Source organism: Urocitellus parryii, unplaced genomic scaffold (assembly GCF_045843805.1).
Source record: "Urocitellus parryii isolate mUroPar1 unplaced genomic scaffold, mUroPar1.hap1 Scaffold_488, whole genome shotgun sequence".
NCBI classification, from domain to species: domain Eukaryota; kingdom Metazoa; phylum Chordata; class Mammalia; order Rodentia; family Sciuridae; genus Urocitellus; species Urocitellus parryii.
In genome coordinates, this window is record NW_027554053.1 from 37,811 (window position 1) to 54,727 (window position 16,917).

Below are 16,917 nucleotides of genomic sequence, written 5' to 3' on the forward strand. Positions count from 1 at the left end.
AGTGGGGTTATTTTGCAGCACTTGCTATGGGGTCCTGCCCATGAACTCATGCTCACATCCTGATCCTTCCGTTCCCTGAATGATTGCTAAATTGCTCAATGCAAAGAAACTTTGATCACCAGTCACAATTTCGTTTTATCACCCAGTTAATTTGACAACCAGAAAAGTTAATGATTCTTTTGACTTTACTGCAAAGTCCAGCCTCCCAATACCTCCCCCAACATCCAGTGGTGGCTACAGCAGGAACCCCTGCACCTCGCACAGAGAGCTCATCACCATGACAGACGGCTACTTGTGGTTTGAAGGGATACCTTTCTCTGTGGTTGGTTTTAGTTCTGAAGTTTTGAAAGAAGCATGTGCTCAGTTTGTGATAAAGGATGAAGACACAGTATTGGTGACCTACCCCAAATCAGGTAAGGAAACAGGACAGGGACCATCAATGGGACAGGTGATGGCTGCATTCCTCGCTTACTCAGCAGATGGAGGCCCTGACCTCTCCATGCCAGTGAGCCCTGCTTTGGGGAAGAAGGGGCAGTGGCCCAGGCCACTTGTATCCAGACTAGAACAGAGTGACTAAGTGCTCAGCAGGGTCATCTGCGGTATGAGAGGGAGATATAGGAGTGAATCGTAAGCAGATTTGGGCATTTGTGTGGTGGCACAGGAGAAGGGGGTGGAAGAGGTTGGCCTGTGAAGACCTACTGTTGAAATACCAGCTCAACAGGAATGAAAAGTTGGAATGGAGGTCATGTGGTGGAGGGGTACTGTAGAGCAGGAGGGTCAGCGTGGACTTGGAATCAGAAAGAGCCTGGAAAATTCAAGGGACTGAAAGGACAGGTGTCATGCACCTACAGGAGAGGGGCTGGGGCTGGAGCACTGCAAACTGGGCGAGGATTGGGACCAATGACCTTTGAAGGGACACGAGGCTGGAAAATCAAGGGAAGTTGGGACAAATTAGAGAGATCTCAGCCAAGAGCAAAGGGTTGGAAGCATCCAAAAATCCACTTGTAGTTTAACATGTAAACAAAACGTGGGGAGTTGATACAATGGAGTAAGATTCAGCCTTAACCAGGACGACAGGCTGACTCCTTCTACAATGTAGTCAATACTGGGACCCATGCTAAGTGCAGTCTGATGGGCACAAAAGGACAAATAGTACAGGAATCCATGGGGCAAAGTGTAGTCAAGTTCACAGAAACAGAGCCCCATGGTGGGTTCCAGGGCCTGAAAGATGGAATTAGTAGGGAAATGTTATTAACGAGCAGAGAGTTTCAGTTTTTCAAGACAAAAAGCTTCTGGACATCGGCTGAGCAACATCAGGAACATGCTGAACACTGCTCAGTACCACCCCATGGCATGCTTAAAATGGGCAGATGGTAAAGTGCATATTATGTATTTTATCAGAAGTTTTGTTCACAAGGCAGGATGAAGTGAGTGACCATCACTTTTCCTTTTTTATCTAGGAACCAACTGGATGATTGAAATTCTCTGCCTGATTCACTCCCATGGTGATACCAAGTGGATTCGATCTGTGCCCACCTGGGATCGCTCACCCTGGATAGAGACAGATATGGGTTACAATCTTTTAAATGAGAGAGAGGGCCCAAGGCTCATGTCCTCTCACCTCCCCTTCCATCTCTTCCCCAAGTCTCTATTCACTTCCAAGGCCAAGGTCAGTGCCTAATGTTCAATCCATGCTTTCCCCTTGCATGTGCCTAGGTTAACCCTGCAGATCTGCTGGGGTGAGTGCTCACTGGGTAGATTGGTGAGACTGTGATTCCCAGATATTATTTAGGTTCATGTGGCCACAACCAGACCACCCTTGAGTGCAAGGATGTGGACCATTGAGCAGATTAGCCTCAGCTGAATTCAGGGGTAATATGACTGGCTAAAGTTAGAATCTTAGAAAACCACATTCCATGTGTAACCAGAATTATAACTACATCTACACTCGTGTCCCAGCATACAGCTCTTACAGATGTCCGCCAATACTCCCTCAATCACAGCCTCCTGCCAGGTAAGAGGAAGCACCCAAGTCACTGTTTCCCATATGTGGGGAGCAGACCTGCATACCTTGATGAATGCTCACATCCAGGGGACTGCTAGGAGTCTTGGCTAGCTAGGTAATGACGCCAGCCCTCTGCACGTCACTGTGCTCTGTGATCAGCAGCCTCTCCAGCCTCCACATGGCTGATGGGTGATCAGCACAGACAGTGGATATCCAAGATCTAACATGCCAAAGACTACATTTAGGAAGATCCTTTCTTAAACTTGACTTCTAAATTCTTTCATGTATTAAGTTTAATTGATGTCAAGATCCTAGAATAATGACCAAGTGTCTTGGAAATGTCACGAAGTGCCTAATAGTGAGTCCCATTTGCATGTCTCCTGTTGGATTCCATTGGCCTCTGCCTGAGTAAACTGAGGCCTGTGAAGACGTAAGTCCTCCAATAAGAACTCCAAGAAAGTTGGTGCAAATAGAAAGTTAGTTTCGAATGATTAAGTACCAAGTGGGGTGTGTGTGTGTGTGTGTGTTCAGTAATCTTAAACAAGAGCCTCCTCATGTGAACAAACATACACAGTTGGTCAACTATCATGCAGAGCAGGTGTACAACATTTCTATAATCCAAAAATTCTCCCTAGTCCCTGTCTACCACCAGTGCCCACCACCTGAGGGCAATACTCTCTAGACTTACAGCCACAGATTACTTTTGCTTATTCCTGAATTTTCTATAATGCATGCATGCTGTCTGGATGTCATACATGTGAGACTCATCGATGGTCTAGAGTGTGAGAATGCTGTATGTGCTATGAATCTGAATGTTCCATAATTTATTAATCCAGTGTGCTGTTAGTGATCATTGTGGGAAAGCACATACACCCCTCACCACTTACCATTTAACACTTTCCAGCAGCTTCCCAGGAAGAGTAGACAAGTATCCCAGAAAGAAGAGACAAGGTCTTCCTCCTCTACTCCTGGATATGACCATGTAATAGGAACTAAGATGTGCATTTGGTGAATGAACGCTGTAGCTAATTTATTAAAGGAACCCACAGGTTTAATAAAGATTAAGGAAGAACTGCCCAGGGAAAGATCAAGATCAAGGTGGGAAATGACTGACTGAGACTGATTTTTATTTTTCTCATTTTCCCTAAATTTAAGGTGATATATATCATGAGAAATCCCAAAGATGTTCTTGTGTCAGGTTATTATCATCGGACTATGATGAAACTATGTAAGCAACCAGAGTCACTGGAACAGTATTTTCAATGGTTCATCCAAGGAAACAGTGAGTGTTTTTCCCATATAGGTCTGTGTCCTGTACTCTGCTGGCCTTTTTCCTATTTTGTGGTATACCTATTTTATTCATCTTCTGCACACTTTCCACATATGAGAGAAAGCAGACAACCCTTGACTCTGGGAGTCTGGCTTATTTCCATCAGCATGCTGGTCTCCAGTTCCATCCATTTTCCTGTAAATGACATAATTTAGTTCTTCTTTATGACTGAGTGATATCCATTATGTGTATGAACCACATTCTCTGTATCCATTCATCAGTGGACACCAAGGCTGTCCCAGAGCTCAGCTGCGGGGAGTTGAACTGCTATCCACCTGGGGGGCATGTGTTGCTATAGTGTGCTGACTTTGTTTTGATGGATCCAAGGAGCTCTATGATTAGGGCACATGCTGGCTCCATTCCTAGTCTTTTGAGGAAACTTCAGAGTGATTTCCATGGTGTTGTACTAGTATCCAATCCCAAGAGTGTGTAAGTGCTCCTTTTCACTCAGTCCCTCCCAGTGTTTATTACTATTTGTGTTCTTGAAGATTTCCATTGCAACTGGAATGAGACATGATCTTTGTGTGGTTTCTATTTGATTTTCTCTGGTTGTTAAAAATGTTGAAATTATTTTCATAAAATTGTTGGCCATTTTATTTCTTCTTTTGAGAAATGATTGTCATTGGCCCATTTCTTGATTTGATATTTGGTTTTTGGTGTTAAGGTTTTGTTCCTTATCCAAATCAATAAATTGGCTAAGAAACTGAACAGGAACTTCTCAGTGGAAGATATACAAACAATGAACAAATACATAAAAAAGTTCAACATCTCCAGTAACAGAGAAATGCAAATTAAAACTACTCTAAGATTCCATCTCACTCCAGTCAGAATGTCAATTTTCAAAAATACAAGCAACAAGAAGTGTGGTAGGATGTGGTAAGGGGAAATGGCACACTCATACATTGCTGGTGGCACTGCAACTTGGTGCAACCACTCTGGAAAGCAGTATGGAGATTCCTTAGAAGACTTGGAGTGGAACCACATTCGACCCAGCTATTCCACTCCTTGGTCTTTACCCAGAGGAGTTAAAATCAGCAGAATCTAGTGACACAGCCACACCAGTATGTATACCAGCTCAATTCACAATAGCTAAACTTGGAAGCAACCTAGATGCCCTTCAATAGATGAATGGACAAAGAAGCAGTGGCACTTATACACAATGGACTCTTACTCAGCATTAAGAGAGAATAAAATCATAGCATTTGCAGGTAAATGGATGGAGGTTTAGAATATCATGCTATGCAAAGAAAGCCAATCCTAAAAAACAGAGGCCAAATGTTCTCTGTGATAAGTGGACCCTGAACCAAAAGGGACAAGGGCAGTGGTCAAGGGAAGAATAGAGGTACTTTGATTGGGCAAAGTGGAGGAAGAGACATGGGGGCAGGAAAGACGGTGGAATGAGATGGATATCATTACCCTAATTCCATGTGGAGTGCAGATGTGGTGGGACTCTACATGATGCACAACCAGGGAAATGAAATGTTGGGCTCCGTTTGTGTACAATGAATCAAAATGCATTCTACTGTATGTATAACTAATTAGAAGAAATAAATAGTAATAATAATAACATTATTTTTGAGTTCTTTTTATGCTCTGGATGTTAATCTTCTGTCAGAAAATCAGCTGGAAAAGGTTTTGCTTCCTCCTGTGAGCCCTCTCTCTCTGTCTCGCCTCCTCACTGTGTGGAAGCTTTTCAACTTGAGTCTCTCCATTTATCAACTCCTGGTTTCTTTACTGAACACTAGGAGTCTTATAGAAGTAATGCTTGCTCCTACAGAACGGAGGATAGTCACCATGATTTCCACTAGTGGTTACAGTGTTTATGGTCTAATTCCTGATTTTTGATCCACTTGGAGTTGATTTTTCTGCAGGATTTGGCTTCATTCTTCTACCTGTAGATGTTCAGTTTTCCAAGCAGAATTTATTAAATAGGCTTTGTTTTCTCCAACATTTGCTTTTGGTGTCTTTCTTAAGGGTCATTTGACTCTATCTGTGTGGGTCTGTCTCTGAGTCTTTATTCTAATCTACTGATCTCCGTGAATATTTTGATATTAGCACACATTTTTTTACTATACCTTTTCTGTATAACTTGAGACTGGATAGACTTTAAAACATGATAGCTTCAGCATTATTATTATTATTCTTATTATTATTCTTATTATTATTCTATGGCACTGGGGATTAGACCCAGGGCTCTGCAGGTTCTAGTCAAGTGCTCTACGACTGAGCCACATCCCCAGCCCCTTTTCATACTTTATCTAGAAAGAGGGCCTCCCTAAGTTGCTGAGGCTGGCTTTGAACTCTCAATCCTCCTGCTTCAGCCTCCTGAGTATCTGGGATACAGGTTTGCACCATCACATTCCTCGACCTGGGGATTTGTTGAAACTTTTGTTAATGGAATTGCATTCTTGAATTCTTCCTCAGCAGATTCATTCTCGTGTTGAAGAAAAGTGCTTGTTTTTTTCATGTTGATTTTGTATGTTGCTATTTTCCTCAATTGATCAGTTTTAGGAGTTTTGGGGGAAAGGTCTTGGGTGTTCACAGCAGAGCCTCCTATCACCTGCAAACAGTGACCTCGCGGCTTCTTTCTTTCCCACTGGTGAGGTTTTGATTCCCTTCTCTGCCAACATCTCTGGCTGGAGTCTCTAGCGCTCTATTGAAAGGCAGTGGTGAAAGTGGACATCCTTGCCTTGTTCCTGATGTTAGGAGAGATGATTCCCGTTTTTCCCTGATTAACATGATGTTGGCTTGGGGTTTGTCACATACAGCCCTCATGATGCTCAGCCAAGTTCCTCTGTCAAGGCAAATTCTATTGATGTGGTGAACCTTTATGGATTTGCCTGTGTTGACCAACCTTACATCCCTGGATTGAAATCAGCATCTCGTGATGTACAGTCTTAAAGTGTGAACACAGCATGTCCTGAGTATAATCTTAATGCTGAATAGGATTTGCTGAAATTTTAGTAAGCTGTTCTGTATCTGTGTTCAGCAGGAATATGGGTCTGTTATTTTCTTACTTGATCTGTGTTTCCCAGTTGGGTATCAGTATGCGACAAGTTCCATAGAATGAATTCAGGAAAGATCCCCCTCTCTATTCCATTACCTAGTTTGAGCAGCATTGGTCAATAATATGTGAATCAAGCTGTCAGTGTGTGTAGATTGATATGGATGGCACAGCCCTGTTTTGGCAGTGTGTAACCTGCACCCATGTGCCTGCCCCACAGTGCCCTATGGATCATGGTTTGAGCACATTCGTGGCTGGATGTCCATGAGACACAGGGAGAACGTCCTGCTGCTGAGTTATGAAGAGCTGCAGAAGGTGAGCCCCCTCTCATTGTCGGTGCCTACAGCACCCCAACATCCTCACTCTCCCCGAAGTCCCTGGTCCTAAGTGTCTCCCTTCCACGTTCCCTGTCAAAGCATAGGCTGTGGAGGTCACTGAGAGGAGATGAGCCTTTGCCCTCCACTTCCCTGCTTCTGTGAGACCCTCCCCAAGCCCAAGCCCTTTCTTCATATGTTCCAAACTACTGCATCCTGAAATATCTGAGCAGCCCTCCCACAAACTCTTGATCCTCCTGCCTCAGCCTCCCGAGTATCTGGGAAACAGGCAGGCACCATCAGACTCCTCGACCAAGTGCCACGACTTATGCCACCCACTAGGGCTGCCAGGATCTCTGCCTGCAGGACCCCCTCTGTACCCAGAAACCTAGCCATCAGAAGGGGTGGGCATGAAGCACTAATCCCAGAGTTAGGTCCACCTTTCTGGCTTCCCCCTTGACTGACAAAGTGACATGAATGAGAGGTGACACTTTGGGTGACTATTGTGAGGGGTCAGGGGCTGGAGTAACAGGCAGGGCCTGTGGATGAGCTCAGCCCTGGTGGGTGGGTGCAGGGTACAGCTGGGAACAGCAATGACTTCCCGTGATCTGAGGCACAGGATGGGACTGTGGAGAAGAGTAACTAAGTATATATTTTAAAATAGAAAATGGAGAGGATTTTGAATGTTCTCAACTAAATAAATACTGTCATCTGAGTTTGCAGATGTGCCACTTACACTGATTGGATCGTCACACGTTGAGCAGGTACTTAGCCTAACGCTATTTTCTGCTGGTGCAGAGAAAACTGCCCATGAACAGCACAGAGATGCACAGGGCTCTGAGGGAGGCTCACAGTTCAAGAGGGAACAGAAAGCTTTAAAATATTTAGAAGCATTTTCAGAAGTGGTCAAAAATGAACAAAATGTAAAGGAGTGAGCAGACCTTAGAAAACACTTCTCCTGTGGGTGTGTCTTGGGGACAGAGAAGGTGGCACAGGCCCAGGCATCTGTTTCCCCTGGAGAAGGGACCCTGGTCACCTTCCTGCAGCTGCTTCCTGTTCTGCTGTGTCCTCAGCATGAGGTCGGTCCTCAGGGAGGAGCCTTGGTGCCACCTTCAGCCACCTCAGCAGCAAGCTGCACACTCCCTGTGATACTCCTCTCCAACCAACAACATGTTCTTACATCATTGCCACCGTGGGGTCTTCTTGTCACTCAGTGACTGGGGCTCCTGAAAACATCACTCTAATAAAGGACTATGGTGCTGACAGGAGGTCTAGGTCCCCAAGGAAATCCTCTCTTCTCATAATGACCTGTTCCCTTGCTGCGATCTCCCAGGAAAACCCATCGATAACCATGGGGTCAAGTTAAGGAGATATTGTAAAGCCCCGTGTGTTATTAAGTGTCAGTCAAGGGACGTAGGGTCACTTGGGGTGAGGATTAGCCTTTGGGGACTTTGTCTCCTTGCCTTATCTTGAAATCTCAAGATTCTCCTTAGAAACCTCAGCCCCTGCCTTTGGGGTGTCCTGACTCAGCCTCCTGGGAAGCCCCTGTGATCTTCATGTCACCACATGCCTCACGCCCTCTGCTGGCCCTGTCTCTGTCTCCCTCCTCTGGTGTCCCCAGCAGGCTTCTCCCATCCTGATGTCATTCCCCTCCTCTTCCTCCCCACAGCCCTCCTAACACCCCTTCCCATCCTCCAGGTCCTGCTCTCCTGCCCGCTCATAGCTTCCCTCTTCATGTTCACATGTAGGACCCAAGAAGCACCATAGAGAGGATCTGTCAGTTCCTGGGAAAGAAGTTGACTCCAGAAGAACTGGACTCTGTCCTCAAGAACAGCTCCTTCCAAGTCATGAAACAAAACAAGATGTCCAACTTTGAAATGTTGCCTGAAGCTTTATTTACTAGGCCTTTCCTAATTACAAGAAAAGGTAAATGCCCTGGTTTCAGAATGGTTTAGACCACGTGGGCATCTTGTGTTTATCCCTGGCACTAAGAATGCAGGTGTTGGGACATTTCAACTTGAATCCTTCATGGCCCAGAGCCTCTCGTTTCCTTCAGGAAAGCTGTGTTCATGGGACTGGGGTGGGCTGCAGGTACCTGGAGAAGGCTGACTCAGTCTTGGGGAGGAGGGGGTTCTGGAGATGGTGGTGTCTGGGACTCTCCACTGGTGACTTACCACAGAGCACTGCCCTAAAGAGAGAGAGACACAAAGAAAGACACGATTGAAGAGAGTAGAGAGGAGGGCATTTGCCACGAGACATTGTAAGGCCTCCTTCCTGTGAGGAAAGACGAATCATGTCCCCACCTGGCATTCAGGCCTATTGAAAATGTCTGTTCCAAGTAGTGGCAGGACCTGTTTTGCAAAGTTCCTCCAGTTCACATGGATCTGAAATGGTGACCCATGGAATCAATATAATAAATGCTTCAAGGGATATTCAGGAGGTCAGGATTCCTGCCACCTAGTGAGCCGGAACCCAGAGCCATAAAACAGAGATGGGGATGGGACTCGGGGAAGAGCCCAGGCCTAGCAGAAGAAATCAGTAAAGACTGTTCTACTAATGAAGATAAGTATGAGTCCTGTGTGGTATTAGGACAGCCATGACCTATGACATAGCCTGCTACTTTATATTCATCTGAGTGTATTGTTTACATGCCTATCTTACATTGGTTTAGCTATTGTTATGTTTTTATTAATTAATTAGATCTGTCTGCTATGTGAAAATTAATTTATAGGATGCATAATAGTCTAATCACATAAGTAAAGGGTAAGAATCATGTCCATATCTTTAGCACCCATTCCACCACCGCCACTCTGTCAGTGGGTAACCCCTCCAGGGTGTTTTTAAAACCCTTGTCTAAAGCTAGTCTATTCCTCATTTTGTATCAATCCTTTCAAAAAATATTTATTGAGCATATATGGTGTAATTCCTTTAAGCAGTAATTCTTAGGCAATTTGTGAAAATGATTTCATACCTTAATATGTTAGAAATGCGTACCTTATGCACATTCAAAAAGGAAGTACACAGAACATCTCATGTTTGATCATTGCTTTCAACGAGGATAGAGCTGTAGGATTCTGAGCTGAGAGCCCCACTGAGTCACTGCACTGGAGTAAACATATGAGTGAGGCCAATGGACAGAGGTGGAGGTGTCTGCTAGGACAGCACTCTGGGGTAAGGAGCAGGAAAGGTAAACACCCTGAGGAGGGGGCAGCCTGGCATGTCTGAAGCTGAATCAGGAGACTGTGTCATGGAGCCGAGAGAGCAAATGGGCATTCCCAGGGATGGAGTCCCAACCAACAAGGACCCTACAGCTAGAGCCTCAAAGCACCAGGGAACTTGGCTGAAGGAGACTGGACGTCCTGGGAGACTCTGAGCCACAAGGGACTGGAGCCACTGGATCTGGCAAGGTGTCAACATGGGTTCCTTGTGCAGAAGAACTGATCACAGGGATTGGCCAAAGCAGAGACTAGGTGTGACCTGCTCTCATCACCCAGGTCAGAAATGTTGTTAGCTTGGGCCAAAGGGCTCAAAAAACAAGTGGTCAGACTTAGTTCCAGTCCAGATGTTCTGATTTATAGCCAGGATCGCTGCCTGTGGATTCTGTGCAGGATGGTTTGGGAGAGCAGGGCAGTCAGGACACACTTTCCAGACAGGAAGAAGGGGAAATGCACATGGTGGCCAGGCAGGAGGAGGCCTCACCAATGACCCAGGGGTCACTCTGCTGTCTACACAGAGCAGGGAGGAGGTAGCCATCTTAAGACCTCTCCCTAGATCTGACCTGCGTCTACTTCATGTTTTCCAGGCATCTCTGGGGACTGGAAGAATCACCTCACAGTGGCCCAAGCTGAAGCCTTTGATAAAGTTTACCAGGAGAAGATGTTGGGTTTCCCCAAAGAGCTGTTCCCATGGGAGTAACCTCTGACAGATCCAGGATCTTCCATGGACACTGTGATGGTTTTCCTGTCCTGGACAAGTACAAGACTGAGAGATTCTCCACATAAAAACCACTTCTACACAAAAGGGGGTGGGAGGATAGGATAACATAGAGAACCAATGAAATATAAGATGACCAAGAAGCAAAAGGAATTCTAGTTGGTTAGAGGAGGAGAATGGAGGGGGAGGGGCATGGGGGGAAGGGGGATCAGGAAGGGAAATAAACTTCCACACATGGGTGGGTTTCTCTGCATGAATCCAACTCCTATGTGTACCTACAAAGCTCCGACAGAATTTAAAACCTGTTCCTTCATTCTGAGCCTGTATTTTGCTTCTCTCATCACTTGTTTATAAAAATGACTGGAATTTCCCTATTCACTTTGTCACATCCCAGCATTTAAAAAGTCATGTATGATTTTAAACAGACAGAAGTCTACCAATGTAAGATGAATATCACCCACAATTGTGTCTCCTTTTTAAAACAAGAAATAAAATGTAGCCACACTTAGGTTCCTTTTCTTTACGTGCATCTCCAGACTGTGTTGTGATGAGGATCTGGAGGAGTGTAATTTCCAGAGTAGTTTTATTTTCCTTCCTGGTGGTGTTTACAACATAAATAACAATTGCTCTGTCTGGGACTTTTAAAACTTACATCAGTGGTGAAAGGAAGGATATATTCTGAGCTCTCTTTTCTACTCACATTTACCCCATGGTTTTACCTGAGCTGAGGTGTAATGAGTGGTTAGGAATTGACTGAGACTTGGGACACAGTGTCCTCTTCTCCTATAAGTGACCCTGGGTTTCCCCCTGACCAGTTTCCCCATATTTTTTTTTTCATTTGAAATTATTTTTATTTGATAGATGAATTACAAAGATAGCACAGGAGGTTCATGTATGGTATTTACCCAGATCCCTGAAAGTGTGACTATAACACACTTACAAAAATGAAGAACCGACATTGGTACAATAATAATAAGTAAACTATAGACTTTATTTAGTTTTCCGAAGTTTTTTCACTGATGTTCTTTTTCTGTTCTAGGATCCAATCCTGATTGCTTTCTGGGGTTATCCTTTATGGTGTAGAGGCCTATGGATCTTAAAAAAATGGCGGGGGTTATGTATGTGCCATCCTGGTGCCATTTAGTACATTTCTGACACTTGTAGAACACCATCATGGTCAACTCCTCTCCCATCCCTACACCCTGGCAACTAATACTATGTTAATAACCTCTATAGTCTGCTTTTCTACAGTCTGGCTAATCATCTCTCAGAATGCCCTATAAATGGAACCATAGAATACATAGTCATTAAGTCTGGTTTCCTTCATTTAATAAAATGTATTGGATATTTATCCTTGTCGTTGCATCAATCGGTTGTTTGTTCCTCTGTATTGTTGAGTATGATTCTGTCTTAAAGATGGGTGACAACAGGGTTATGCACAAGTCTGTTGAAAACTTCTGACTTATTTCCCATTTTTTTGTTTATCAGGAGCAAAGCTACTTTTAACATCCAGGTAAAGGTTTTGGTGTGGATATAAGTTTTTAATTCATTTGGATAAGTAACTAGGACTAATAGTGTTGAATTTGATAGTACATCTAGGTTTATGGGAAGCCACCATGCTGTTTTCCCAAGTGGCGTGGATGGCACTTGCATTCCTCCCAGCCTTGAGTGACAGATTTGGTGCTTTGCATGGGATGCCTCAGCTTGCTATTACTTCTGTAGAAATCAGCTTATTTTATTTTTCTAATGGGTGTGCAATGGTATTGGATTGCTAATTTAACTCCTCTTTCCTTAATGATTAATGATGCTGAATATCTTTTCATAAGCTTGTAGGCTGTCCACGTACCTTTTTTAGTGAAATGTCTGTTCAGAATCTTGAATTTTATTATTATTTTTTTATTGGTCGTTCATAACATTACATAGTTCTTAATACATCATATTACACGGTTGATTCACGTGGATTATGAACTCCCGCTTTTACCCCGTATACAAATTGCTGTATCACATCAGTTTCCCTTCCATTGATTGACATATTGCCTTTCTAGTGTCTGATGTATTCTGCTGTCTGTCCTATTCTCTACTATCCCCCCTCCCCTCCCCTCCCCTCCCCTCCCCTTTTCTCTCTCTACCCCTTCTACTGTAAATCATTACTTCCATTTGTATTATCTTGTCTTGCCCCTCCTTTCCTCTTATATGACATTTTGTATAACCCTGAGGATCGCCTTCCATTTCCATGCAATTTCCCTTCTCACTCCCTTTCCCTCCCACCTCTCATCCCTGTTTAATGTAAATCTTCTTCTCAAGCTCTTCGTCCCTACCCTGTCCTTGTTTACTCCCCTTATATCAAAGGAGTCATTTGGTATTTGTTTTTTAAAGATTGACTAGCTTCACTTAGCATAATCTGCTCTAATGCCATCCATTTCCCTCCAAATTCTATGATTTTGTCATTTTTTAATGCAGAGTAATACTCCATAGTGTATAAATGCCACATTTTTTTTATCCATTCATCTATTGAAGGGCATCTAGGCTGGTTCCACAGTCTTGCTATCGTGAATTGAGCTGCTATGAACATCGATGTAGCAGTGTCCCTGTAGCATGCTCTTGTTAGGGCTTTAGGGAATAGACCGAGAAGGGGAATAGCTGGGTCAAATGGTGGTTCCATTCCCAGCTTTCCAAGAAATCTCCATACTGCTTTCCAAATTGGCTGCACCAATTTGCAGTCCCACCAGCAATGAACAAGAGTGCCCTTTTCCCCGAATCCTCTCCAGCACTTATTGTTGTTTGACTTCCTAATGGCTGCCAGTCTTACTGGAGTGAGATGGTATCTTAGGGTAGTTTTGATTTGCATTTCTCTGACTGCTAGCGATGGTGAGCATTTTTTCATGTACTTGTTGATTGATTGTATGTCCTCCTCTGAGAAGTGTCTGTTCAGGTCCTTGGTCCATTTATTGATTGGGTTATTTGTTATCTTATTGTCTAATTTTTTGAGTTCTTTGTATATTCTGGTTATTAGGGCTCTATCTGAAGTGTGTGGAGTAAAGATTTGTTCCCAGGATGTAGGCTCCCTGTTTATCTCTCTTATTGTTTCTTTTGCTGAGAAAAAACTTTTTAGTTTGAGTAAGTCCCATTTGTTGATTCTATTTGTTAACTCTAGCGCTATGGGTGTCCTATTGAGGAATTTGGAGCCCGATCCCACAGCGTGTAGATCATAACCAACTTTTTCTTCTATCAGATGCCGTGTCTCTGATTTAATATCAAGCTCCTTGATCCATTTTGAGTTAACTTTTGTGCACGGCGAGAGATAGGGATTCAGATTCATTTTGGTGCAAATGGATTTCCAGTTTTCCCAGCACCATTTGTTGAAGATGCTATCCTTCCTCCATTGCATGCTTTTAGCCCCTTTATCAAAAATAAGATAGTTGTAGTTTTGTGGATTGGTTACTGTGTCCTCTATTCTGTACCATTGGTCCACCCTCCTGTTTTGGTACCAGTACCATGCTGTTTTTGTTACTATTGCTCTGTAGTATAGTTTGAAGTCTGGTATCGCTATACCGCCTGATTCACACTTCCTGCTTAGTATTGGTTTTGCTATTCTGGGTCTTTTATTATTCCATATGAATTTCATGATTCTTTTATCGATTTCTACAAGATATGCTGTTGGGATTTTGATTGGCATTGCATTGAACTTATATAGGACTTTTGGTAATATCGCCATTTTGATGATGTTAGTTCTGCCTATCCATGAGCAGGGTATATTTTTCCATCTTCTAAAGTCTTCTTCTATGTCTTTCTTTAGGGTTCTGTAATTTTCATTGTATAAATCTTTCACCTCTTTTGTTAGGTTGATTCCCAAGTATTTTATTTTTTGGGGGGATATTGTGAATGGAGTAGTTGTCCTCATTTCCGTTTCAGAGGATTTGTCGCTGATATACAGGAATGCCTTTGATTTATGCGTGTTGATCTTATATCCTGCCACTTTGCTGAATTCATTTATTAGCTCTAATAGCTTCTTTGTAGACCCTTTTGGGTCTGCTAGGTATAGAATCATATCATCTGCAAATAGTGATAATTTAAGTTCTTCTTTTCCTATTTTTATTCCTTTAATTTCTTTCGTCTGCCTAATTGCTCTGGCCAGTGTTTCGAGGACTATGTTGAACAGAAGTGGTGAGAGAGGGCATCCCTGTCTTGTACCAGATCTTAGAGGGAATGCCTTCAATTTTTCTCCATTCAGAATGATGCTGGCCTGTGGCTTATCATAGATTGCTTTTACAATGTTGAGGTATGATCCAGTTATCCCTAATTTTTCTAGAGTTTTGAACATAAAGGGATGCTGTACTTTGTCGAAAGCTTTTTCTGCATCTATCGAGATGATCATATGGTTCTTATTTTTAAGTCTATTGATGTGGTGGATAACATTTATTGATTTCCATATATTGAACCAACCTTGCATACCAGGGATGAATCCTACTTGATCATGGTGTATAATTTTTTTGATATGTATTTGAATCCGATTCGCCAGAATTTTATTGAGGATTTTTGCATCAAGGTTCATTAGAGATATTGGTCTGTAGTTTTCTTTCTTTGACGTGTCTTTGTCTGGTTTCGGAATCAGGGTGATGTTGGCCTCGTAGAACGAATTTGGAAGTTCTCCCTCTTTTTCTATTTCCTGAAATAGCTTGAAAAGTATTGGTGTTAGTTCCTCTTTAAAGGTTTTGTAAAACTCTGCTGTATACCCATCCGGTCCTGGGCTTTTCTTAGTTGGTAGTCTTTTGATGGTTTCTTCTATTTCCTCTATTGTTATTGGTCTGTTTAGGTTGTCTATATCCTCCTGGCTCAATCTGGGCAGATCCTAAGACTCAAGGAATTTATCTATGCCTTCACTATCTTCTATTTTATTGGAGTATAAGGATTCAAAGTAATTTCTGATTATCTTCTGTATTTCTGAAGTGTCTGTTGTGATATTGCCTTTTTCATCCCGTATGCTAGTAATTTGGGTTCTCTCTCTTCTTCTCTTCGTTAGCATGGCTAAGGGTCTGTCAATTTTATTTATTTTTTTCAAAGAACCAGCTTTTAGTTTTGTCAATTTTTTCAATTGTTTCTTTTGTTTCAATTTCATTAATTTCAGCTCTGATTTTAATTATTTCTTGCCTTCTACTTCTTTTGCTGTTGTTTTGCTCTTCTTTTTCTAGGATTTTGAGATGAAGTATGAGATCATTTATTTGTTGGTTTTTTCTTTTTTTGAGGAATGAACTCCAAGCAATGAATTTTCCTCTTAGAACTGCTTTCAATGTGTCCCATAGATTCCGATATGTTGTGTCTGTGTTTTCATTTAACTCTAGGAATTTTTTAATTTCCTCCTTGATGTCTTCTAAAACCCATTGATCACTCAGCAACCTATTGTTCATTCTCCAGGTGATGCTTGATTTTTCCTTCCTTCTTTTATCATTGATTTTCAGTTTCATTCCATTATGATCAGACAATATGCATGGTATTATCTCTACCTCTTTGTATTGTCTAAGAGTTGCCCTGTGACATAGTATATGGTCTATTTTTGAGAAGGTTCCATGTGCTGCTGAGAAAAAAGTGTAGCTACTTGATGTTGGGTGGTATAGTCTATATATGTCAATTAAGTCTAGGTTGTTAATTGTGTTATTGAGTTCTATAGTTTCCTTATTTAACTTTTGTTTGGAAGATCTGTCCAGTGGTGAGAGAGGTGTGTTGAAGTCTCCCATGATTATTGTATGTTGGTCTATTAGACTCTTGAACTTGAGAAGAGTTTGCTTGATGAACACAGCTGCACCATTATTTGGGGCATATATATTTATGATTGTTATGTCTTGTTGGTGTATGGTTCCCTTGAGCAGTATGAAGTGTCCTTCTTTGTCCCTTTTGATTAGCTTTGGCTTGAAATCTATTTTATTAGATATGAGTATGGACACTCCTGCTTGTTTCCGCGGTCCATATGAGTGATATGATTTTTCCCAACCTTTCACCTTCAGTCTATGTATATCTTTTCCTATCAAATGCGTCTCCTGTAGACAGCATATTGTTGGGTCTTGTTTTTTGATCCATTCTACTAGCCTGTGTCTCTTAATTGGTGAGTTTAAGCCATTAACATTTAGGGTTATTATTGAGATATGGTTTGTTCTTCTATCCATGTTTGTTTATTGATGTTACTAAACCTGATTTGTTATCCTCTTTGACTACTTTCCCCCCTTTACTGTCCTACCTCCCATTGTTGGTTTTCAATGTTATTTTCCATTTCCTCTTCCTGTAATGTTTTGCCAAGGATTTTTTGAAGAGATGGTTTTCTAGCTGCGAATTCTTTTAA

At 42.5% G+C, this 16,917-nt stretch overlaps 1 protein-coding gene across 1 annotated transcript; it reads left to right on the forward strand.

The window, feature by feature from the left end:
* The first annotated feature begins 243 nt into the window (after positions 1-243).
* Positions 244-10,756, forward strand: LOC113177326 (sulfotransferase 2A1-like). Its single transcript, XM_077794829.1, has 6 exons — positions 244-413; positions 1,461-1,669; positions 3,161-3,287; positions 6,560-6,654; positions 8,402-8,579; positions 10,456-10,756. Exons 1-6 carry the CDS (start codon positions 278-280, stop codon positions 10,566-10,568), a joined length of 858 nt encoding a protein of 285 aa, XP_077650955.1. The 5' UTR covers positions 244-277; the 3' UTR covers positions 10,569-10,756.
* Positions 10,757-16,917: the final 6,161 nt, after the last annotated feature.

Coding starts and splice junctions, on each gene's coding strand:
- LOC113177326 (XM_077794829.1), top strand. CDS start 278: ATGACAGACGGCTACTTGTGGTTTGAAGGGATACCTTTCTCTGTGGTT. Junction 1,670..3,160: donor TATTCACTTCCAAGGCCAAG/GTCAGTGCCTAA, acceptor CCTAAATTTAAG/GTGATATATATCATGAGAAA. Junction 8,580..10,455: donor TTTCCTAATTACAAGAAAAG/GTAAATGCCCTG, acceptor CATGTTTTCCAG/GCATCTCTGGGGACTGGAAG.